Genomic DNA, 25513 nt, shown 5'->3' with positions numbered 1-25513 from the left:
TCGTACTTTCGGTGCAGAGTTCCAAATTCTCCTCTGTCCCCTCAGTTGTAATAGTGGAAATAGTGTCTAGACAAGCTTCAAATTCCTTTTCGGCTCTGTCCCAGAGCGAGCGGACTTGCCCTTTACGAACCTGGCAGGTGTGGACAGACGGAGGTGACGCCCCAGGAGTTTCAATCGTCGCTCTGAAATGACTCATACGATCGAATACCGTGCTGAATCTCGCGAGGGCTGCCATTGCAAATTCGTTTCTTATTTTTGCCTGAGAACGAGTTGCTTGTGACTTTACGGACGTTTTGGTCTTGACTTGTGACTTAACTTAAGGCGTGGGCGGATTCAGAGACAATCGTTTCTGATTGGTTGCTGGAACAGACAGCTTCTAGTCGTGTCCTAGGGTGTCTAACAAAGTATTGCTCTTTGCTGTCGCAATCGATTTCGGGGCTACTGGGCTAGATGTGCGCGCGGGTAAATGCGGATAGCGATCGCGTTTTATTTGCAGGCGGAACCAATAACATTTTATTGTCTCCTCCTGGCATTCCAGAAATCAGAGTAACTGGTCCGCTGGTGTTTGTTATTAGCGTTGCAGCTCAGCTCTACCGCGGGAACACGTGGAAACGGAACAGTAGTACAAATTTCAAAGTTTAGGAACAACTACTTTGATGGACGGAAAAAAAACGATAATTCCTAAAAATGTTCTATGAAATATCTGCAATGGTTTGCTGAGCTGTAGAAATAAGTGCTAGGAAAAATTATATATATTATATATTTATCGCACCGTCACGACTTGCACACGAAATTTATTTATTTATTTTATTTACTGGATCTGCGCCGACGGTGTGTGTGAATTACCGCTGCTGAATAGAAATGAAATAGAAATGCATATGTTAGAAAGGCGTATCGCTGGAGATGGATTTGGTAGAATCAGGCTATAATTATATATATTTGATAATAATAACAATTTAAAATTGTACAACTCCAGTTGTGTACGATGGAAAAAGGTTAGATTCAGCCTTATTTGTTTGTTAAAGTTAAGTGAAAATCTTACCTTTTTGTTATTAGTTAACTGTTTTTAATAGACTCGCTGTCGAAATTTTTGCATGGTGTACCGCAAATGGAAGTATTTGCGTTACCGTGGTTACGGAGCGTTACGTTACGGTACGTTACGTTTCCCCTTATGTACATATGTTGAAATGGACGCGCATTTGTTCGTACATTATCAGGATTGTTGTGTGTATGCATGGATGTCCATATATGTATGTGTTTTTGTGGGAACTTGGAAATATATAGGTCTAGATTGTACTTCTTACATTTGGAAAGTGCAAATATTGTATGCGGGCTACCGCGAATGGAAGCATGTGCGTTTCCCCCTATGTATGTACATATGTACATTCAATGTTGTAGTTTGCCGGGCGGAGCAAACTTTTCGAACGATCGGTCATTGCCGTCGCCCGGTTAACTTAGTTAACTACTCCCCCCTCAGGATTAAGGACGCCCTTGGCGGACCCTATTTGGGCAAACACCTCTCTTAGATGGGCCGTGGATCTAGCGGCCTGGGCACTCGCCGTTAAGTGAGGCCGACGCCATTCAACGCGCAGCAAATTGCTCCTGGTGTGAGCGATAGTCATTACTGTTTAATTAATTTTTTTCACTTATTGTTCTGATTGTTCTTATGGGAGCTATTTGATAAAGTCGTCCGATGCGGCTCGTCCCGACATATGTATGTACTACCTGCAATAGAAAGACAGCTTTGGGAAAGTTTCAAGCAGATAGCTTTAAAACTGAGAGACAAGAATGCATAGAAACGGACGGACAGACGGACATACAGACATGGCTAGATCGACTCTCCTAGTGATGCTGATCAAGAATATATATACTTTATAGGGTCGGAAATGTCTTCTTCACTGCGTTGCAAGCTTCTCACTGCAATCATATTACCCTCTGGAAGGGTATAAAAATAACAAAAATATAAGCAATACATTCATCAGAAATAATTTCGGAAAGAGATTTACCATGATTTTGTTGGTAAGGTGCTTAAAAATTAATTTTAATTTTTTAATTCTGCCAAATGGACAATTTATAACAAATCCAAAAGTTCGGAGGTCATTGCAGGTAGGACCCATTTAAGACTGTTAATTTGAAACCGGTCGGTCATCTTGTAGTTTTCAAAAATGTCGTTTCGAGATAAACGCGGTTAAAGTTTCAGGTTTTGGGGTTTATGCCTGCGAGCGATCGATCTTTATAATGCTGCCATTCTAAAACTATTTTAGGCAAGACCTTTCCGCTTTCAAATGATGTTTTTGATTGTAAACTGTCAATTAGGCAAAAATTTATTTTAAAAAAAAGTTACACTGGTAAGGCCCCATAAACGCGTTTTTCTCAAAACTACTTTTTTTGAGGTGGCTGATTAAATATTTCAAGTTCTACTGATTCGATTCCTTGGTTTGGTATAAGCACTAACCATACAACATATAGACTGGTCATTTCATACAACGCATTTGGACACAAAAAAAAACGGATCGCGGGAGGCCACCCGTGCTCACAGCAGCAGGTCCTGCACTTCGTGTGCGTTCGGGTTTTTTGCTCTCTCATTCTTATTCTCATTTTTATGCTCGCGCACTCATTGCACGAGTTCAGTCGTTCAGTCGCAGAGGCGCTTTTTGAAGAAGGCTGCCCTGCGCTTGAATTCGTCTTTGTATGCATGCGTGATCATGCATTCTCAGACACGTGAGCATGTGTGCGTTTATTTCATTTCGGCGCATCAAGAATATTTTGTCTTTTGCCACTTTTCAGGCTTGGTACCCTAAGAATATGGGCGTATTTACTATTGGGTTATGATAAAAATATGAATATAATATGTTATAATATATTTTTTTAATAATTCAGCATACATATTATTTTTGTTTACAAATTCAAATCAGTGGTAGCAGTAAAATGTTTTACATATATGTATGTATCAGTCCACTGAGATGGGAACAGGGCATATCGCAGTCGTGTCACTTGAAACACCGACTGCTCTTCAGTGGTTGAGAAAACTTCAAACTAAATCAGTTTTTGTCGATGTTTTCCGAGCGGTTGGTGCCTGCATACCCTACCGACGATTGCTTTTAAGGGGAGCGGGCTTTTTAAATGTTGTGTTTAGTGATCTTTGGTTGATTTATGTTTTAACGATTCGCAGTGTAATTTTAATTGTCTTTTACAATTGACTATAACGCAAAACATACTGAGGCTCTCGTCCCCTAACTCTAAAGGTCACAAATTATACAAAGCTATCATCACCCCAGACAATAAGCTAGTTTCCAAAAAAATCACACCCAGACATAATATATAATATATAACGCTGTAAAAACAAGAATTCCACAAAGTCTAATACGCTCTGAAACCCTCGCAGAACTGTCATCTGACCATTACCCTGTTCTCCTATGTCCGCTCCAACCAAAAAAACCCAGCGAGGCTGCACATGGCCAATACCATCACAAACACACGCCCAAACAGATATACTGTCTATTCGCGCCTACTGGAAAAACGTCGACTTCGCAGAGAATGATGGAATGGCCCACTGGTCTCCAGCCACCAAAAAAAGACTAAAGGCAGCTTGTCTTAAGCTGTAAACCGCTTTATTAAGAGAAAAAAAAAGCTCAACGTGCCCACATAGAACAGCTTTCTCCCTCCTGCAACCAATTTCCACTCTGGAGAACGCACCCAGACATACAGCCAGCAATGGAACCCGATTTGCCATTAAGATCCCAAGCAGGTGAATCGGAGTGCAGTGATCAAGAAAAGGCTGCAATCTTTCCCTTTCACTTACAAAATGTCTTTAAGCCCCATCTGCCGACGAACCAATTCACTCTCCCAAACGTTCCAAACGTAGGTCCTTCGTTCCCAAATACTCTTTAAGCATGCACAATTTCAAAAACCACACATGTTGATAGTCGAGTTACCTTAGTGTGAAGTTTTATGGCTTACTACGATTTTTAACTCTATACTTAAGTATAGAGTTTTTAACTCTATACTTATACTTTCCACACATATGAAAATTACAAATATTGCATGGAACGATCGAGCAGGTAAGCCGCATAACATATGAATTACGAGCTCAGGGCATATTGCATTGCTTTCGATCGCGTTAGGATCGACGGCCTGGTTTATAAAATCAAGATCCTTCTGCGACAAAACAATCACAGTTTGCTTGGGTATTCCCACAAGCCATCAAACGGTAATATCAACCGTTGCTGATGACACTGCAATTGTCTGCTGTCTAAATTGTCTAAATCTATAAAAATATCAACCGAACATGTAAAAACCCATCTCTCGACACTTGCCCACGAAGACCTATCACTTACTTGGAAAAAAACATATAGAAGCAAAGAAGAACTGCCTAAAACTGAAGGCGAGCAGTTTTCATTGGCTTATTACCTCCCACCTCCGATTCAACTTGAATACAAAATATTACTTTATAACACCCTTTTAAAGACAATCTGGACATACGGCTCTGAACTGTGGGGCAGTGCAATCAGCAGGAACATAGAGATCATCCAATTAGCGCAACCTAAAATTCTGAGAACAATCACTGGGGCCCCCTGGTATATTCGCAACGCCAACACCCACACAGACCTGGATATATAACCCGAGCTATGTATGCCGGCTCAGCAGCCACACCCGATTACAGCGAAACGAGATTCCCCCTCTCCCACCTAGGGACATTAAAGTAAAGTAAATACCATTAGTAAGTTAAGCTTTTAATATTTATTATTAGTCTCTTAAGCAAAGAGAAAAAAGTTGTACTTACTTTTTATTTATTTACTTTTAAGCAGCGATTTTTCACGCAAAAGCTGATGTGTTTAAAACCCTTTTTCTTTATCGTCCAATCGTTTTAAATCATAAATATTATTGTAGATAAATAGATAACAATTACCTTTTGTTACATTCAAATAAGAAAACACAAAACATTTTTAATCACTGACTCTTTTATTAAATGAAATACGTTATAATAATAGTTGATGGCTTGAGTGTATTGGGTAGGATCTGTCTGTTTACATTTTCATATTATTGTGGGGAAAAGTGATTATAATCGGTATTTATATTGTTTTAAGATATATTTTTGGATAACACACTTTAACAGTAAAAACGACCCGTTGATCTGATCTGGTTTGCTTTCTAATTTAAATGAAATTTTGGTATATTACTTGGCTTTTCCGGGTTCCCTATATTAGTATACGAAGTATGCTCAGTTACAGGTCGATTTCTTAACAATTCAAAGCAAGATCCACCGGTATTTTGAAATACTAAAAATATAAATAAATTAACAGTTCGATAGTAGATTTTACACATACAGTCGGGCTGTGCTTAAATTTCATTTGAATATTTCCTTTCAAGAATGTGTGCGTTTTTAATGTTTGTATGGGTATAGATGCCAATGTAGTTTAAACTGCGGTTTCAGTGTGACTGTGGGATGATAAACGTTCGACATCGATTTCGGGTATGGTCAGCTCATCGGGTATATTGTCGGCATATTCAATGGAAGATGTTTCCGAAAGCCGCTTGCTCAACGAAGTCTGCTTACGCAGTACCTCTGCCAGGGAAGTGTTGGTGTGATCACCGTAACGGGCGTCGAGACCTTGCCGGAATGCGTTCACCACTCGAATCTAAGCACACATTAGGTAAAAAGAAAAGAACAACACCAAGAACAGTGACAAAAGAGACAGAAATAACAGTATAAGAAGAACAGCTGTAATCAGTCAAGCTAGAGAGTCAGGTATGCACATATGTATTAACATATGTACATTCTCATTATGTATGCATAAACCAAATAAAATACAAAAATAAGGGTGGCGATGTTATATTTTACTACGAACAGTTGCGTACACATGAACAAATTCTTATGCAGATCTCGTGATAGGTAAGATATGTAGGTATGTATGTTTGACTTAACTCAGACGGACAAATCACAGGCAATAGCATTTATCATAATCCATATGTGTCGCTTATCCTTTTTTACATACATATATGTATCTTATTGATAATTCGGACATAGTTCAATCATTGAACAATTGATCAACAATCTATAAGCAAGTTTAGTTTAAGCATGCATAATACAACAAGCAAGTTTTGAAACTAATTCAAGTGGCATCGAAAATACTGTTAAAATGAAACCGTTCCGTGGGAAATAGATTTAAAACTAAAAGCAATGCCTTAGAAAATAAACTGAAAAAATAATTAATTAATAAAGTAGAAAGAAGCATAGGGTAATTCGGTTTTCCGAAATAAGGTATGAAATCTTTTCAGTCTTTTAAAGAAAAGCGAGAGTGTTTGTTAAATTGATAGCCGACACTTAAATACATACATGAATGCATAATTTGTTGCTATATATTCAGCACGGTTTATCGCAGACAAACAGACATTTTAAGTGCCCTGCAGTACCGTTCTTCACCAATAAAGCATCGCTACTGATGAAAAGGTGATGATTTTTCATAAAGAATAGTGATGATTTTTAAATAGGCATGTCATAGGGATTCATCAGTAAGTTAAATTATCACCAAATCATCAGTAAATCATCAGTAAATCATCAGCAAAAAAGCACTCTAAATCATCAGTAAATCTCGCTCTGCAATCGGAAAAGAGATTGAGAGAGTGGGAGTGGATTTTTTCTGTGTTTGCCACGATTTTCGGATGAGAGGTCGGCTCTCTCTTGTCAAACGTCTCTGCCGACGTCGCATTCTGATGAAATACTGATGATACTGATTTTGGGCCAGTTATGCATTTCAGAACTGCAGGGTATAGTCAAAACACTTTTTAGACATTCAAGCATATTAAACTTATACCACGTAAGCTCAATCTTAGTGACACATATGGCTAAGATAGAACTTAATTTTTGGATTTCTTTAAAATATTTAAAATTTGCAAACATAAATTATAATAAAATTGTGAAGGCTTACAGCTTGATCAGTGTTGCTCTTGCTATATGGGACCGGAATCAAGCGTTCTTGCAACTCGCCGCCTATTACCTTTGAGATTAAAGAGAAAGAAAGGGAGAGAGATAGAAAGTAAAACAGAAAACAATAAGTGGGAAAGAGAAAAATAGACATAAGAAGGCTGAAATTTAGATTTATCTTGCTGCTATTAAAATGATTTACTACAAACATTTTAACATTAATTTGAATATAATAATATACATGTATTGTTGTTCAATTGTTTAAAAGCAAAAATGTAAGTTGTAATGTAAATGATTAGAAAAATACTTTGTTGTTCGAAAATATACAAAAATTTGTATGTACCATGATGATGTAAATGCTTTTGTATCGTTATACATATGTATGTATTTTGTGAAAAAGGAGGAAATGGTAACTTTAGGGTCATCAGCTAATTATAATTCTGGAAAGGACACAAGATGTTTGTTGAAAAAAAACGTCGGCTATTTTAGGAGTCAAGAGCAATGGTGATAGGGTAAAACGTTTTCAGTAACATTACACAAATCATATTGACGTTCCACCTTAGATATAAGCACGTACACATATACGTACTTAACAAGCGACTAAGTTAAATATCAATGCGACTACCTAAACTCATACTCATTTTCAAGTGCTGATCTGTAAATTCTATTTTTACAGAGTTTAATTTATACCACATTATTTATATATTTGAATATATAAAATTCTTTATATCCGAAATGTTTTTGCGATTTAGGGTTGATTTGATTTTAAGAACGGCGAACAAATACTGCATAGATACTTAGAAAGTATCTTGACAAACACTGCTCCATGTTTGAATAAAGTTAATTTATAATAACGCACCACACAGAAAAAATAGACAAAGGGTTTGATTTTTTGTTAGTAATACAAGTACTACAATAATACATTATTTTTTTGCAAAAATACGAAGGTTTTTTATAAAATGCATGCTTACATCTTCTAAATTGTAAGGTTGGTATTATTGTAACAAAACATTATTTTCAGGGCACTCTGGGAACCTTTGGTTGTGTGAGCATTGCATGTACTTATTTGGTTGGGGATAACAAGCTAGTTAAAATAAGAAATTAAATGTTATATCTCCGGCATTATGCAATTTCATGCACGTTTGTATATATAAGATAAATAAATTCACTTTGTGGAATAAGGGTTCCCTTAAGAGTTTACAGTTGAATTAAGAAATGTCAATGTTTTTCTTTTTAATATTATATACTGAAATAAGCACGATCATTTACTTATTACTTTAACCACTTATGGACAGTCTGATTTGGATCTCGGAATTCTTAATAAGCCTCACCATGATTCATTCATTCATTCTTTCAAATTCGAAATCAAATTCAATGGGACGCTTTTTTTACTGACAACAACTGGAACCATTTAAATTCGAGTCTCATTCTGTCCATTGGAATGCTTGGTTTCGGTGTTATTAATACGGATTTGTTGCTGCAAGGTTTGTGCAATTTCTGAAAAGCTTTGGCTTGCGACAGGGGCAGTTATGTGTGTGGACATTGATGGGTGTTGGGAAGTTAGTCCGTTGTGCACAGTACGCTGATGCTGCTGCGGGTCTTCGTCAATGTAAGATATGTCCGGCGGCAGCATGGCACTTGACACGTTCTGTTGCGGCTTCGCTGATGGATTTGGTTGCTGTTGTTGTTGTTGTTGTTGTTGTTGTTGGTGGTGGTGGTGTTGGTGCTTGGCGTAATTGGGGCTCAGCAGATTAAAATTGTACAGCGGGTGGCCAGTGCCTAATTGAACTGGCATGCCCGTCCGCGGACTGCGTAAGCTATGTAAGCTGTGCATCGATCGGCGTTCGCTTAGGTCTTCCAATGTCGAGCGGAAAGCACGAATCACACGCAACTGAAACAAATAAAATTAGACAAAAAACGAACAGAAACAGAAACGTAAACATAAAGGAAACAACGAACGAAATAGCATTACAGTTAAAACATACATATGTATGTATATATGCATATAATTTTTTTTAACTTCAATTTTTAATATGAAATTAAGGCTCAAACTATTTTTTTGTTTGGGTGTCAATAAAAGCGCTTAAACAACAAAACTAAATGCGTTGAAATCAGCAAAACCAAAAAAATATAGCTTTTTGTATTGCATTGCCAGAATGTGTAGTCATACAAACTTGTACACAATAATAAATAAAGCTTTCCGACATGCGTGCGGAGGATTTCAAGTTTAGTTGAGCGGACGTGGATTCGGATACTGAGACTATAACGCGGACGAAGAAGGGTTTAAAAATCGTATGACTTACTCCTCTTTACATACACATACATATACAAATATGCAACGAAGTACTACAATAAAATGCGCTTAGATAACGACTATTAACTTTTAACTTTTTAAAATCAATGTTATTCAGATATATATGCTGCATGCTATTGAAAATGTCATGTCTAGACACTTTTAAGTCATTTTAGTACATAGAACTTTTAAAATAATTAAAATACAAATATCAATTTATCTAATTATATACAAACATTTATGGAGACACCAAATATATTGGACTAATAAAACTGTATTGCACTGGTTTATGCATTTTCCGGTACAGTTGGACACCCTCCTCACTCAGAAAATGAAACTCTTCATTTTTTGTATGGCACCTTTTTTTTTAAACTTTAAATAACGTTTTTCACCTGTTTTCATGCCTATTAAATTTTTATCTCCAGTTATGATAAACCGATTTGGGTGATCAATAGCTTGTTTACCAAAAACTAAACGTTCTTCAACTTTTTCATAAAGTTTGTAAAGTAGTAAAAACTAAAGTTTTTACTCTATACAAAATTTATATATATAAAAAATGTAAAAAAAAAGTTTTATTGTTCCCATGGGAGCTTTATGTTATAGTCGTCCGATTTTGATGAAATTTAAACCGTAATTCTGAAATAACTAACCATTACTATATGTCGAAGAACTGAAAAAAAAATTTTAAAAAAAGCAAAGTTATAATATTTTTATTTATTTTTCCGATTGTTCCTATGGGAGCTATATGCTATAGTCGTCCGATCCGGCTCCACTTATCCACTTATATACTACCTGCAATAGAAAGACAACTTATGGGAAAGTTTCATGCAGATAGCTTTAAAACTGAGAGACTAGTTTGCGTAGAAGCGGACGGACAGACTGACAGACGGACATGGCTAGATCGACTCTCCTAGTGATGCTGATCAAGAATGTATATACTTTACAGGGTCGGAAATGTCTCCTTCACAGCATTGCAAACTTCTGACTGAAATTATAATACCCTCCGCAAGTGTATAAAAATCCGCCGGCAAATCAATTGTATAGGGTTAAGCTGAACTGGAGAAAAAAAAGGCATGAAATCAAATGAAAAACGGTATTTACAATTTAAAAAAATGGCATACAAAAAAATTTAGTGCAATTTTTGGAATCAGATAATCCAACTGTACCAGAAATTCAAGGTTTTATCTCTGTTGGATTTTTTCGATTTAAATTTGTAAGCCAATTTTATCGTTCAAAAGTATTTTTAATAAAATTAAAAAGCGATGTTGAGGGTCAGGTTTCACTTTTAATACTATAAAAAAAAGCCTCGGCATAAAAATAGAAACTGGGTTAAAACTTAGTTAACAAAACTTGTCTCGATTTATTGAAAAAATAATAATTACTCATAATTATATTCACGAAAACGCTCGAATAACACTTAGAAAATGAAATGATTATGTTATCATTGTCGAATTGTCCGCACCACTCATGGAATAGTGCTACGATTTCAGGGTTTTTCTTCGAATTCAGAAAATACACATCGAAATTACACCCAAAAAAAAAATTTTCATAAAATTGTATAAATATGCCAAAAATTAATATAATAGGTAACAGTTGCCTTAAAAAATGGGTCATATTATTTATAATTTATATTTTAAGTTCAAATTTTTTTTAGGAATCTGAGGCCTAAAATGTAGGTAAATATCCTAAATTTGTAGCCGATTATAAAATAAATAAATATGGTATTTATTGGCTGTAAAAACGTAAATTTTTTCTAGTTTATAATTACATTACACAGTTTAAATTTTTAGACTAAAAAAACCATTTCCACAAGCCCACCTACATTCTTATACTTTTTTTAAAGTTTAAAAATAGTTTTAAGGTAGAACCCTACACTAAAAAAAAGTGATATAAGTTTGCGATCGACAGCGTGTAACGTATTAGTTTAGATTAAGCCTTAAAAAGATCTTTCGATTCACTAATTTTATTTCTTTTTGTTCCCTACAGTTTTTGAAGTTTTGAATCTTGATGCTTGAATACCCAACCAATCTAACCGCTTTCCTATGACGTTTGCTATCAAATATGAATTTTTTGATAACATTGCACTTTTAAAACGTCTTTGTATTGCTAAATTATAAAATGTTTAAAAATTTAGGTTAAGAAAAGGTAAAGTTAATTTTAGATTTTATCCCAGAATAAAATATGTACATAGAATACGCAAGTGGTGCCCTTATTTTGTATCTATTTGTGCCATAATATTTTCTAAATCTATGTATAGACAGCCATTTTAATAAAAGTTTAAGTTTTTTTAATCACTATATAGGAACATACTATTTTTTTTAATTCGCAGTCTTCCCGTTTTTTTTTTTAATTAGAATCTGTCCAGTAGCCATTATTTCTATTTAACTGTTTATATTCTTAAACAGTCAGAACAGTCGAGTCGATCTGGCCATATCTTTCTGACATTGTGTCCATTTATTATGCCGTCCACAAATTAAATTAAAACTAAATCTAAGGAAAAAACCAGAGTTGTAAGTGAAAATGGTGCGAAAATTTTAAGAAATATAATCGCCTATGACATTAAGTTTGGTTAAAGTTTTGTCCTTAAAAATTACGAATAAATAAATAAAGATTGGCGAATAAATGAATAAATAAAAAAAAATCATGTTCGACTGTGTTCCTAAAAAAAAAAGTGTAACACAAAAATATTGATTGCAAAACGAACACATCAGCATATTCTCGACAAAAGTGGCCATAATGTTGTTAGGGGGCAGTATAGTTTCAAGTTAAAGAAAATAGTTTGATAATTTTTTATATAGAAGTATAACATCTCAGTAACATATTGTGAAAATTTCTTGTCGATCGGACTAAAACTCGCTGAGATGCCGATTATTTCGTAATCGGGATCAAGACAGGAAGTGCGGTAGTAAAAAATATTAGACGCGTTTTTCTCAAAACTACGTTATTCAAGTCAGTGCGCAACGTAACTCAAAATGTAATGGTCCGATCTAAATTAGCTTTTGCGCACATCCTTTATACAGTAAGTACTTGCGAATTTTTTATGTAAAAAGTGTACCTCCGAATTTAAAACCGCCACTTTTTTGAAGAGACTCCGAACGACTAATTATTGCCTATCAAATATAGAACATTGACTTAATACAACAGAAAATTTGACAGTCGCTTCGCCCGTGCGAATTGAAAAGGTATAAAATAATTCTAAGAATTAAAATTAGAGGTATTAAAATGTAACATTAACTAAAAAGTAAGTAAAGACATTTGATATAATGTTGAGCTCTCAATAAGGAATCTAAACTACCAAGGTGCGCCATTATCAAACATTGAAAACGCTGTCCTAAATGGCGAAATTGAATGCCTTTTACGGTAATAAATTAAGTGATTGGTCGAGGAAGTGTCACAAAAAGGTAAGGAAAATGTAGGAAAATGCGAGGATGACTTTACACTCAGCTGCAAATTTACTAGTTTATTAAATGTCTTGGTTTGTAACGCTACTGTTTTACTTTAATCGACGTGCATGATGGTTCGTTAATATGGGTTTTAAGTAGAAAAAATAAGAATATTTTAATTACGTACGTTTGAATGCCCTTTAGAAGTGTAGAGTTGGATTAGCGTATGTATTGAAGGTTGTTGTAGAAGATAGTTCAGTAGAAATCAGAGAAAAAGTACTAAGCATACAGCGAAGCAGAAGACACTTTTAAGACGATGTTGCTGTTGCTGTTGTTGTTGTATGTTGCAGTTTAAAGTAGTTAAAGTAGTAGATCTTGGTGGTGAACAATATTGTTGTTTTGTTGAGTTTATAATTGGTTTAGTAAATTGTATCAGTTAAATTCCATTCTATACGTTTGAGCAGTCATTTGCATGTACGCATTTTGATGGTTATAGTTTGTATGACCCTACCAGTAAAATTATACTTACACAGATCCCCGGACAACCAAACAAAAAAGTAAGTAACTCTTACTATTCAAACAAATATGTGCATATTTACGAAACTTGTTTTCGGTTCAGGTTGAGGTCCTATACGACTTGACTATATGCACATGTTACCTTTTAATGGCACACTTTGTATTGTTAATTTAACATACAATGGACATAAGAAAACTTGATCAATATGCGCTTTTTAAAATGATTATGATATACATATACTTTTTATATCACTTAGATTAGCTTTCGATTTGCGAGGATAACTGCAGGTTAGTTTCAGAATTACATGTATGTAGAACTTGGTGATCATTTTATTGCAATTGTCAGTTACACCTCAGTCTCTCGTATTGGTTCCGCCGGCTTTAAAATTACAAAAATTAATAACAAATATCTCATAATTACTTTTGAAACAAATAATCAAAATTCAAAGCGGATCAATCAATAAATGTAAAATATAAAAAAGGAGAATCAAATCAAAATAATAGATTATATATTGGTTTATGTTATACATGTATACGTATGTATGCGTGGCTCTTCGTTATTATAATAATAATAAAAATAATGTCGCTTCCTGTTCAAAAGTAAGTCCAATTTCGAGGCTGTTTTATTGCAATTTTTTTTTTGGAATTTAACCTGTAATTTTACTTACTGGTTTGTTGTTAGTCTAGGTAAAAAGCTTTATACCTGCTAGCCGTGTCTTTTAGCTCGAGCTGAGTACTCATACTGGCTTGTGTTTATACCCTTGTATATAATAATCAACAAATTCAAAATTTTTAACTTAAAATCATTTACTTCAAGGCATTTTATACAGTACCAGCAATCAGCGGTCTTGGTTTTTAGCTCTTAGTCATGTCTTAATTAAAAAAATTGTTTTTAAATATCATAAACTAGCACAGAATCCGGTCTAGCAACTTTGGAAAATCAAAACTAGCTTATTATCTCTTTTTTTCTCTATCAGAATCACAAAAGCAAACAAAACATACTTTGTATATAGTACAGACGGTCGGACGGACATGTCGTTCAATAACACTGGCTTACAAGTTTGAATCGATGAAATCCTCCAAAGATCGGATCGACCCTTGATTTTCCGGTCAGAAATAGTTAATTTTTCAACTTTCCCTTATGATTTTCCGGTCAGAAATAGTTAATTTTTCAACTTTCCCTTACATTTTATAAAGATAGGATAGGTAGGTTTCTGAATATATAGATGCTAGAGCTCGACAAAGTTTGAACTGAAGTTCCGACAACATAAATTAATTCGTAAAAATTTCACGCCTGAAAAACGAAAATAAACGAAACAAATGATGAGGTTTGTCGAGTTCTAGCAACTATAACCGGAAACCTATCCTTATGGGAAAATTGAGAAATGATCTATTTCTAGTGAAATAAACTATAGCTGACCGAATCGGTTAAGCAGAACTGGAGATAAAAAATTAAATTGGCATGAAAACAGGTGAAAAACAGTATTAACACTTTAAAAAATAGGTATCAGGGAGTCCATTCACACCGGAAAATCAAGGTTTGATCTCTGGAGGCATTCATCGATTTAATTTTGTAAGCCAGTGTAACCGACTCAACTGTTGCTCATCATTATGAGTAATGCGTTGCAACTATCAAACCAAAACTTTAAGGATATACAGCTTAAGCTCTGGATTTATATATGGTATAATTTTACTTAAATGTAGCTGCTAAGAGAAAAAAAGTTTTTTTTTACTTTGCATATGCATACCGAGATTTCAGAAGTTTGCGAGAGTTAAAGTACAAGTAAAAGTTACGCAGTGTTTCACCAAAGATGAACATTAACAAATTATAAGCTTTTCTGTTCCTCTTTAAGGTATTTCCTAAGAGTTTTTGATTCCATAATAATAATTGATAAGTTGAGAATGCGGAAGAATGTCAGCATTTGAGGAATCAGGGCTTTCATTTAAGCAAATCCTAAAAAAAGTTAATAAGTAATTTTTTGAAGAATCCAGTAGGTCATCGGAAGCAACAAATAATTATAAAAAATTGTTTAAACACCATAGCAGCGGTTATAATATATTATAAAATACTTTTTAATTTAAAGGCTATGTGACAAAACCGCCCTCTATTAAAAAGTAACATTTTTATGGTTCTGATAGCTGAAAATACTACTAGAAAGATTTTCGAAAAGATCCTCGTTATTTTTCTAAGCTCCTCCTTTAAGAAAACACACTTGATTTAAAGCTTACATTATTAAACAACAGCACCAACTACATACAGTCGCAATCAGTTCAGTTCAGTTTACCTACACTGAAGAGCTTTAAATTGAATTCTAGGCGAACGGGAAAAATTCAATGTTAGCTTAACTAAAGTAAAATATCAAAATCGAGCTATGGAAGCTCTCATTAACTATTAAGAAACTTTAAACTACAAAATATCGTTTACAACAAAATTGTAAAAGGCTAATATGTCTTTTAACAAAGTTGCACATACATTTTGTACCCATTTTTGAAAGTTGCTGCTGAAAGTACTTGCAAAAACTAGAAATTCTGCATTATTACTTTTGCCAAATTGGTTCGGGCTTAAATTTTATGTTATTATCCTTTTTTGCTGCTGCGAAAGCTCAAAAATCTAATCAATTAAATTTGTATTCAAGAACTGTAGACTTAGACAAACTCACTTTTTAGACAGCTTACCAGCTAAGTTTCCCAAAAGTTTTCTCCCTATTGCAGGTACCCACAAAAAAATTGCGTTTAAAAATACTTATAAAAAAATCGAGTGGATATTTTTCAAACATTTTTTTGTTTTGGAATAGCACAACATTGCGGTTTAGTTAATAGACCCCCTTATATATTAAGCGCAACTTTTCGAGGGCCGACTTGAAACACAAAAGCTCCCAGCTTCCAGATTCAATAGAAAAATCAAAAATAAATTAAAAACTAGAAAGAGCGCTATAGTCGAGTTCCCCGACTATTAGAAACCCGTTACTCAGCCAACAAATTTCAAAATAAATATTTCATTGCAAAACAACCTGAGTTTTGCTGGCGCCATCTATCGAACTGCATAGCCAACACCAAGAGCAAGGAGTGTGCGGCTCCCCCACCCCCCGCTGACAGTTCTCTCGTTGTCTCTTTCGTTCTCTCTCTCTCTCTACATCAGCGATTACCTGCCGAGCAGCGGCAGAGCGGCGGCAGTGTTATGTCCCTTTAACTTCCAAAATACTAGCTCGATTTTGTGTCTACCGATAGATATGACCAAAACACACATACAGAGAATACATCTCAGGGACAAACGTGTTTAGTGTTTCGCAATTTGTGGGCGTTAGAGTGTGCGTGGCTGCGTTTTGAAATAAACTTGCGCTGTGTGAGAAGTAGTATCTGCATTTCAGATCCCAAATCTGTAGCTTTTATAGTATTTGAGATCTCGACGTTCATACAGAAGGACAGACAGACGGACATGACTAGATCGACTCGGCTATTGATCCTGATCAAGAATAGATATACTTTACTTTACAATATACCATTATATTCTACGAGTAACGAGTATAAAAATTACATTGTTTCTGTCATACAAATGATCAAACAATTTATGGAAAGTCGACTTAACGTCATTGTTTTCGGTGTTTTATCTTTTTTTTTGTGGTTTAAGTTGCCGCAACACTCGTAAGTGCCGTACGTGGAAATCGCCAAGCTATGGTGTTTTATCATAAAAATCGGAATAAGTCGTTTTATAGAATATTTTATTTTTATAACAGCGGCAATGGTATAAACTTTAACTTTCTTGATCTTCGCTGACTTTGAATAATCGAAAACGGTGTTGAATAAAGTTACATTCTGAAAAACATTTATTCATTATTTTCCTGAATCAGGTAAACAAAGAAAAAGTGTACAAACTATTTTTTAATCATAAGGGGACTGAGCTTTTCTCAAGTAACAGTCGAACTATGCTATATTCTTATACTCACTAGCCATGATTTCTGACTATAGAAAAATTTGAAAGGAAACATTAACATATAGTGCATATGCGGTGGGATTAATCTGCAGTTTTTAATTTGCAATTTTTCATCGGAATTTAGAGGCATAACATAACCCTATTAACAAATGTTTTAGTACCCTAAGTATCTAAGTTATGTAAAAATCAAAAACTAGGTAAGGTAAAATGTAGCATATTTTGTTACCTAAGTATAAGTATAAGTATATAGGTACTCCAAAAAAACCGATACAGTTTTGGCTTGCTAAAGCTGACTTTCTTTTATACCGAAGGGACAGGCAGACTTTTGCTCGACTTCAATTTAATTACATTTTTATATAGTTCAATTTATATTAACTTACATCATAAAACCGTGTTTTACATTATCAATGCTAGGAATTTTCATTCAATTTAAGCCCGTTTTCTTGTCTTAATGCTAAGACACGAGAAAACGTGCCTTAACAAAATGAAGTCCCACTGCATTTGCTGGCTTAAATAAGTAAACAAGGCTTTTATAAAGTTAGGCAAACACGATTCTTTTAAATTGTCTACTAAAAAGAGCTACCTCTTGTTAATTTTACACAAGACATCTATGCATAGAACGGATTATAACCATCTGGGTGGGAGCTGACGGCGGTTGCAGATTTGATCAAAAGCTCTTGAACAGTCCATTTGAAAAATGTTTCAACTTATTTCATGGTACTTGAAAATGTTTTTTATCTTTGCTCTTGGTTTTGGGCAGAGCTCGCAAATAACCGCTTTTAAAACGCAGTCTGCACACCGGTAAAAAAAAAGGTTGGACACACGATCTCAATATCGTTTCGTTTGCGATTTTCAACTTGAGTGTCCGGTCTAGAATTCAGATCAAAAATCACATTTTTTATAGGCTTCATAAAAGATGCCCGTAGCACGAAGCACAGAAAACCAATCATTTTTATCTGGCAGCGACTTCCAAGCCAATACACAACTATTATCTAGACAATATTAATACTGTTTAATGTATGATACTATACCCTCCCCATCCTAAATTTAAAAAAAATAAAAACCATGAAAATGCGAGCAATATGATCTACTTTTTCGATTCTGCGATCAGATTAATTATTAATAAATGATGTTTAAAAAGACACTTGCCAGGAGAACAAAAACAATAGGGTCAAAAACAAGCTGTTGAGCTAACACACTTTTAAATGCGTTTGATCACGGTTACTTGCGAGCTCTGGTTTTAAATGGTTTTAGAAAAGCCCCTGAATAAAGCCAGTTATACTATGGATTTTTTGAAAAGGTGTCCTTGCCAAAATTGAAATTATGCTGTGTGATATCAGTGCAGATCCGACTTTCCCTACATACTGATATAAAGTGCTTAAGTAGTATTTATGAAACAGAAATACGTGGGTTACATTATTATAAAGATACATTCTGTATTAACTATATATTTACAGTAGCAAACATAAATACAAATATAAATGTTCAACAAGGAACTGTGTTTTTTTTCACACACACGGTACGCATATATGAATGTTTTGCAGGGACAACTCCAATAATGGGTGTCAATTAATGCATATTAACTTAAGGAAAACACAAGAAATGTCTCGTCGATGTCAGAGTGCGAGTGAAATCAAAACATAATTAGAAAAGTTAGGTTTAAACATAAAGGATGATTACGGTTTTTTTTTTTTATAAAAAACACTGTCTAGCTGCCAATACATAAAATTATAGACAATTCTTACCGGTACTGAAATCTGGTCGTTTGCGCGTGAGTTTTCAAATACAATTAATGATGGTAATGACACAGGTCAATACGTACAACAATTATTGTTTAATTTGTATTTTTTTTTATTTATGTATTTTATTATATATTTCATTTTGTAGTTATTTAATAGGTTATTATAGTCATAGATAATGTTATAGGTTGATTCAATCGGGAATAGGAAAGCAATTAGCATTTTAAAAGGACGAAAAATATTAAATTAATATTAGAAGAATTTGCATTGTTTCTTGCTCGGTGTTCAAATTAATATTTTGTAGGTTTGTGGATTTTGTATTTTTTACTGCAGCACAAATATATTTTACAAATTTTTGATAAAACGTGTGAGAGCTCATCTTGGACACTAATTCAAAAAAAAAGTGTTAAGTAGTGAAGCAGATCTAAGTAAAGTACTTCGATTTACACCTCTAGTCTAACGTTCACAATATTATTCTTATATAATGTTTAACCACCACCCCTTTATGATCTGTTGGTGAAGTTGGGACACCTAGTTGCGAAAACTTAATTTAAAAATTGGTTTGCAGCAAAACCATATGTAAAATAAACATTGCATTCAAATATGTCATTATTAAATACAAACTACATACTACTTACTCAATACTGGTAAAAACCGGTCCAACTACATCAAAAAATCATAAAGAAGTTTGCAAAGGTTTTTTTTTATTAATTTTACAGAAGTGCTTCATTCTCTGCTCAGCTGAAACCTTTGAAGTATATTAAACTTGTTTAAATGGATTGCGATTGCCTATGTTATAAGCTTAAACAAACAAAACCGCTATAGTCAAGGTAAATTAACCGAATACTTTAGTTAAGAGGGTTTTTAAATTGTTTTGCGATTTTTGTAATAATGTATTATATCTTAAAAATTTGAAGACGGTATGGGCTATTTTGTAGCTAAACTAGTCCAAGTATACTCATATTAAAAATCATTTTTAAAGCGTTTTCCCACAAGTCTCGATTTTACTACCGCAACGATAGTTTTAGACAATTTCTTTACATTACCGACAAGGTGGCGTTGTTAAGTTTTTTTTTCCAATTTTTATGTTAAAATACAAAATTAACCGATTTTTCGCTAGAAACCGAGTTTTCCATTTGTTCCCATAAAGTGACAAATTTAATTTTTTTATCTAGGGCAATCAATTATCTAAAGATGTAATTTTGATTTTTTGATTTCGAGCGAAGTTTATATACCCCTGCGCTATTGCTTAAATTATATATTCTTTAAAACATCTAAAATTCAAATTGTTTGTATGTCTAACAGCATTGAGCTATGTCGATTATTAGCTCAATTATTCGATCGTTCCTATGGCAGCTATATGATACCGTTTTCCGATATTTCCCCATTACTACGTGCAAAAGAGTGTTATGAAAAATTAAGGAACAGGAAAGTAACATTTCTTTTTTTTATATTTTAATGAAATTAAAGCCGTAATTCTGAAATTTGAAATCATTACTATATAATATATATATAGTATATGTTAAAGAGCTAAACAATTCCTAGTCGGACGGACAGTCGTCCGTTTATAGGCAAACAAGTCTCTCAGTTTTAAAGCTATCTGCATGAAACTTTTCCAAAAGTTGTTTTTCTAATTCAGGTCGGAAAGAGTCGAATCGGGCGACTATAGCATATAGCTCCAATAGAATTTTATTTTATAGTTCTACGATTCTGGAATGGCGGTTTAAATATGAAAAAAATCGGACGAATCCGTGTATTAAAAATATAAATAAAAAAAATTTAAAACTTCTCTAGTTTTCAATTTCTTTTTTTTAAGTTCTTTTGGAGATTGGAATAGTTTAATAATTCAGAATACGCTTTAAATTTTATTTAAAACGGGAAACTTTATTGATGGCTGCCAAAGGAACGATCGAATAATTGGGGTGAAAAACATCATAGCCTCAATAGGATTTAATGGGAACTCACATAATTCGAAATTTAAATGTTTAAAAGATGTTTTGTTTTTGCAATAGCTGCAAGGGTATATATACTTTGCCTTGCCAAAGTTGGCTTCCTTCCTTGTTTTATTTATTATCCGGTTGTTCCCATGGGAGCTATATGATAAAGTTGTTCGATTTTGATCATATTTAAAGCGTTGTTCTAAATTATTACTATAAATTAAATATTTTTGAAAACATTAAAATAATGATTAACTTGCGTATATGTTTAAAAACATGATGATGATGAGGATTTGCCGCTCAGTTATTCGATAGTTCGTATGGCAGGTATATGATATCGTTTTCCGATTTTAAAAAAAACTAAAAGCGTAATTCTGAACTGTCAAATTATTAATTAGTCAAAAAAAAAATTTTTTAAAAAATTAAAAAATTAATACGTTAAATTTAAAAAAAAATGTCTTTAATATTTTTATTGTTCCCATGGGAGCTTTATGTTATATTTGTCCGATTTTGATGAAATTTAAACCGTAACTCTGAAATATTTAATCAGCTAAGTTATAAGTTTTTTTCATTTATTTTTCCGATTGTTCCTATGGGAGCTATATGCTATAGTCGTCCGATCCGGCTTTAACAAAAACTGTGTGCATTTTAAGGCTTTGCATCATAGCGAATGAACGAATGATCGATTGTATGTAAGCACAATCTTGTTAGACGTTGCCGATCTCTGGTCTGTATAAACAATAATAAATATTTCAGTTAGAGAACTTAAAAGTAAAAAAAATGGTGTTTTAATTGACAAAGCCTGACAGTTTTGAACATACCGATAGTTTCCTATATATTCATGTTGATAACCTACTGCATTCATAGTAAATGCTTATCATAACTTTTATAAATGTATACATATTAATACAACACAAAGTGAATTGAGTACCGGTTAGTTTCTTATTGCTGATGCACTTGACTATAGCGTTCTGTAAAACAAATTCATCTGATTAACTGGGTCGACCTTTTTTAATGAATTTTAAAACCCTTAGCTACAAAAAAATATACATTTAACATTTTACAAGTTTTTTTTTTTTAATTTTTTGTTAAATAAATCTTATTCAACCACGTTCCAACCGAAAATAAATGAAAATTTGGTTAAAAAGATTTTTGTACCTCAAATAAAAGAGCTAATGTAAGGTCGCTTATATTTAAGATTGATTGGAACATATTTTATTGCTCATTTTGTATTTCAGGGTCTCAAAGTACATAAAAAAACGGTGAGTTATTTAATATGGAAACAAAATTTATTAAATATTAATGACCAGTGTATTAATGAAGGAAGGCAAGCTTACTACCCAAAACATCTAATACTGTAGATTGTGGCAAAAATATATTTTAGCACACCGAAGTTTGATTAGAAGCATTTTAAGCCAAATCTGTTTAAATCAATGGACCAGATTGTATGTATATTGTTCTTTTTTTATCTTGAAAAAAACGACTTAAAGCCACCAAAATTTAAGATTTATAAATTAGATGTGGGCTACATTTGTCCGATTTTAATAATATTTAAACAAATTTCCTCAAACATATAAAACAAAAATAAGAATAATAATACTTGAAAATTCATAGAATCAGTCGGTCGCTCAATAAAACATTCGGACCCTCATTCTTTTTTGTTTAATTAAAACTCATGATTTTTGATTAACTTATAAAACCTTTTTTCTTTTTTCATACGGAATTTGTAAGTTAGCCAACATAAAAATATTCCTGTTCTTAATTAACATTAGTATTATGTATATAAAAGATTGAGGTATATAGTTGGATGAGTGATGGTGGAAAGCCAAATTAAAAATTGGCTAAAGGCCTCAGAAGGCTATATACAGTTTCGGCTTTCCGAAAACGGAAATAAATGAGCGGCACACTTTTCTTTTTATTACTGAAATCTTACATGCATGTGGTAAACAAAGCTAATTTTAATTTTAAAAGACTGTTTTCGCAGCTATAAAAAGTAATAAGAAAAAATATTTTAGAGAAGTACCACAGTGGCATCTTACTATATATCGATCAATTGCTTAATAATATATATTTGAGACATGAAAGTTATAGAAAAATAACATAAATTAGGTAATTCAGGTCAGAGATCGACACATTTATTCAACTAATCTTTTAATCAAAGCTAAGCTATGCTAAGTGTAAAAAAGTGCTGGTGTCAAGTAATAGAAAATGTGTATACGGAGATTAAGGCGTATATATTTACGTCGAAGTTTTTGGCATATTAACTTTAAAAATCTATTTAAGGATAATACTACAACATATAACAACTGTCTTAACGTTAGAAAACAATAATGAAGTTATATATCTTATTACGATTAATTATTACGATAAGTCCCGATTTAAGAATTACTTTTCAGCGGTAAAATGACAGGTTAAATACTGGTAGTATGTGAAATGCACAAGATACAGACAGAAAATATTCAATCGAAAGAGATAGAAAGACAGATGGAGCAAGAAAACTTGGAAAATTAAAAGGACAGAGGAAGAGCAATATAAGCTGTGTCTTACATTCAATTTGTCTAGTTCAATTTTTAAAATAATCTACAAAATCAATTTGTAATGTGAAAAATTGCAGTAGGCAAAAGCAACAATAGCTAATACTCTGCCTACCTTACTGCAACTGTTTCACTTAAAGAATATTTACATTCGTTAGCGCTTTTCATTTATTAAATCCGATAATTTAGTCTTAGAACCACAAAGATAAGAGCTTCGGATTGCCGAATATTGTACTCGCATTTAAAACAAAAAAAATTTTGTTCGACACCACTTCACTCTTAAAAAACTTTCATGCCTATTATTACTTTAATATATGTTTTATATACATACATACATGTATATAAATATATATATAGTACAAATATATATATTTTAATAGGAATACTCTGACTTGAGAAATTTTAAAACGGTACTGTGTACAGTCTAAAAGTTAGAAAAAACAAATAAAATGAAAATTTAAATTACGAATAGTAAAACAATATTTAAAAATTAAAATAGTCTATGCAGCAAAAATACCCATATATTTTTTGATTAATGCTATAACAAGATCGATCGATCAGTTGGGACTTGCATCTACTTGTCCGAAATTGCCATGTTCTATATTGGACATATGTACTTTAAATAATATATTGGAAAATTGATTGGAATGAAGCCTTTCACACCTTCCTCTAACGCCTCCGTAGAATTTTAAGGAAAATCAACCTTAAAACTAAAACAAAGACATATTCTTGTACGTATTTATTGTCAGCGTCTTAAATAAAAATTAATAAAAACATACCAAAATAGTTGTGTGAAATATGAATCAGATAGCATATAAAATACCCATGTAATGTAACAATTGTGATTAATGTATACAAATATAAATGTAACAAAATCTAAATTATAAAAAATAAAAAGAAATTTAAAAAAATAATTTTGATCCTCTTTTTTGTAACCAAATGGTTGAGTTTTAATTTTTCACTTTATGTAACTGCTTATTTGGATATGACACTTACTTGAGTTTGCAAGCGAGTAAGACCACGAATCCAGAGAATTTGTCCAGCTCTTGGTTTTTTGTCGGAATCAATAGAATCGAAACGTTCTTCGCCCAAGTTCATGGCATCTGTGTATTCCTCAGGATGGCCTCGACCCCATCTAAAACATAACGAATACTTAAATCAGTATATGGCTTGAAAAGCTTAAGCTACGTAGTACACTATCTAAAAGCGAAAAACTTTATCAACTTCAATGGTTAAACTTCGCGTTAAACCCCGCTGAGTTGAATGGGCAAACAGTTAAGGTATTTCAAAATAAATATGAATTGTTAATACAACTATTAAAGAATTTGCTGCTACATTTTCAAAACGAAATTGTAATTAGTTCCGGTAAAATGATAGATGCTCATTCATAAACATTCTTCCTTTCAGAGCCAAAGGACACGATGTTTTCAAATACACAAAACTACTTTTATTCATTGACGAATCGATCTGAATTTTTGTGAACATTCTTTGTTTAAGTACGAAGAATATGGTAAAACTCTGGAATAAAATTATTTAGTAAATACATATTTTATGTAAGAAATGTGAAGAAAATTATATAAAACAAGAAAGGAAGCAAACTTCGGCGTGCCGAAGTTTATATAGCCTTGCAGCTCTTTCAAAAACAAAATACTTGCGTGTATGTTTAAAAACTTTGAAGCTATGATGATTTTCAGCTTAATTATTCGATAGTTCTTATGGCAGCTATACGATTATTCCTATGGGAGCTAAATGCTATAGTCGTCCGATTTTGATGAAATTTAAAACGTAATTCTGAAATATTTAACCAATACTATATCTCGAAGCACTAAAAAAAAATTAAAAAAAAAAAAAAGTTATAATTTTTTTTCTGTTATTTATTTTTATGATTGTTCCTATGGGAGCTATATGCTAAAGTCGTCCGATTTCGATGAAATTTAACACGTAATTCTGAAATATTAAACCATTACTATGTGTCGAAGAACTAAAAAAAAATTAAAAATAGAAAAGTTATAATTTTTTTTAATTTATTTTTCCGATTGTTCCTATGGGAGCTATATGCTATAGTCGTCCGATCCGGCTCGTTCTGACTTATATACTACATGCAATAGAAAGACAACTTTTGGGAAAGTTTCATGCAGATAGCTTTAAAACTGAGAGACTAGTTTGCGTAGAAACGGACGGACAGACGGACATGGCGAGATCGACTCTCCTAGTGATGCTGATCAAGAACATATACTTTATAGGGTCGGAGATGT

General features: G+C 33.1%; 1 protein-coding gene across 10 annotated transcripts in view; it reads right to left on the bottom strand.

The window, feature by feature from the left end:
• Positions 1-4943: 4943 nt before the first annotated feature.
• Positions 4944-25513, bottom strand: part of LOC128263757 (plasma membrane calcium-transporting ATPase 3) — a 35450-nt gene continuing 14880 nt past the window's right edge. For 5 of the 10 annotated variants that reach the window (XM_052998915.1, XM_052998917.1, XM_052998914.1 and 2 more), the window contains 2 exons: positions 24255-24393; positions 8233-8816 (listed from right to left, as the gene is read on the bottom strand). In XM_052998915.1, coding sequence (XP_052854875.1) covers positions 8337-8816; positions 24255-24393 — 619 coding nt within the window. In that variant the 3' untranslated portion in view covers positions 8233-8336. Of the gene's footprint in view, positions 5640-6929; positions 6999-8232; positions 8817-13169; positions 13497-18793; positions 18806-24254; positions 24394-25513 lie in introns of those variants that run through there. The other 5 variants (XM_052998920.1, XM_052998921.1, XM_052998919.1 and 2 more) reach the window with 4 other exon arrangements.

Source organism: Drosophila gunungcola, unplaced genomic scaffold (assembly GCF_025200985.1).
Source record: "Drosophila gunungcola strain Sukarami unplaced genomic scaffold, Dgunungcola_SK_2 000018F, whole genome shotgun sequence".
In the NCBI taxonomy this organism is placed as follows: domain Eukaryota; kingdom Metazoa; phylum Arthropoda; class Insecta; order Diptera; family Drosophilidae; genus Drosophila; species Drosophila gunungcola.
The sequence above is the reverse complement of the archived record's forward strand: the minus strand, read 5'-3'. Positions and strand labels throughout refer to the sequence as shown.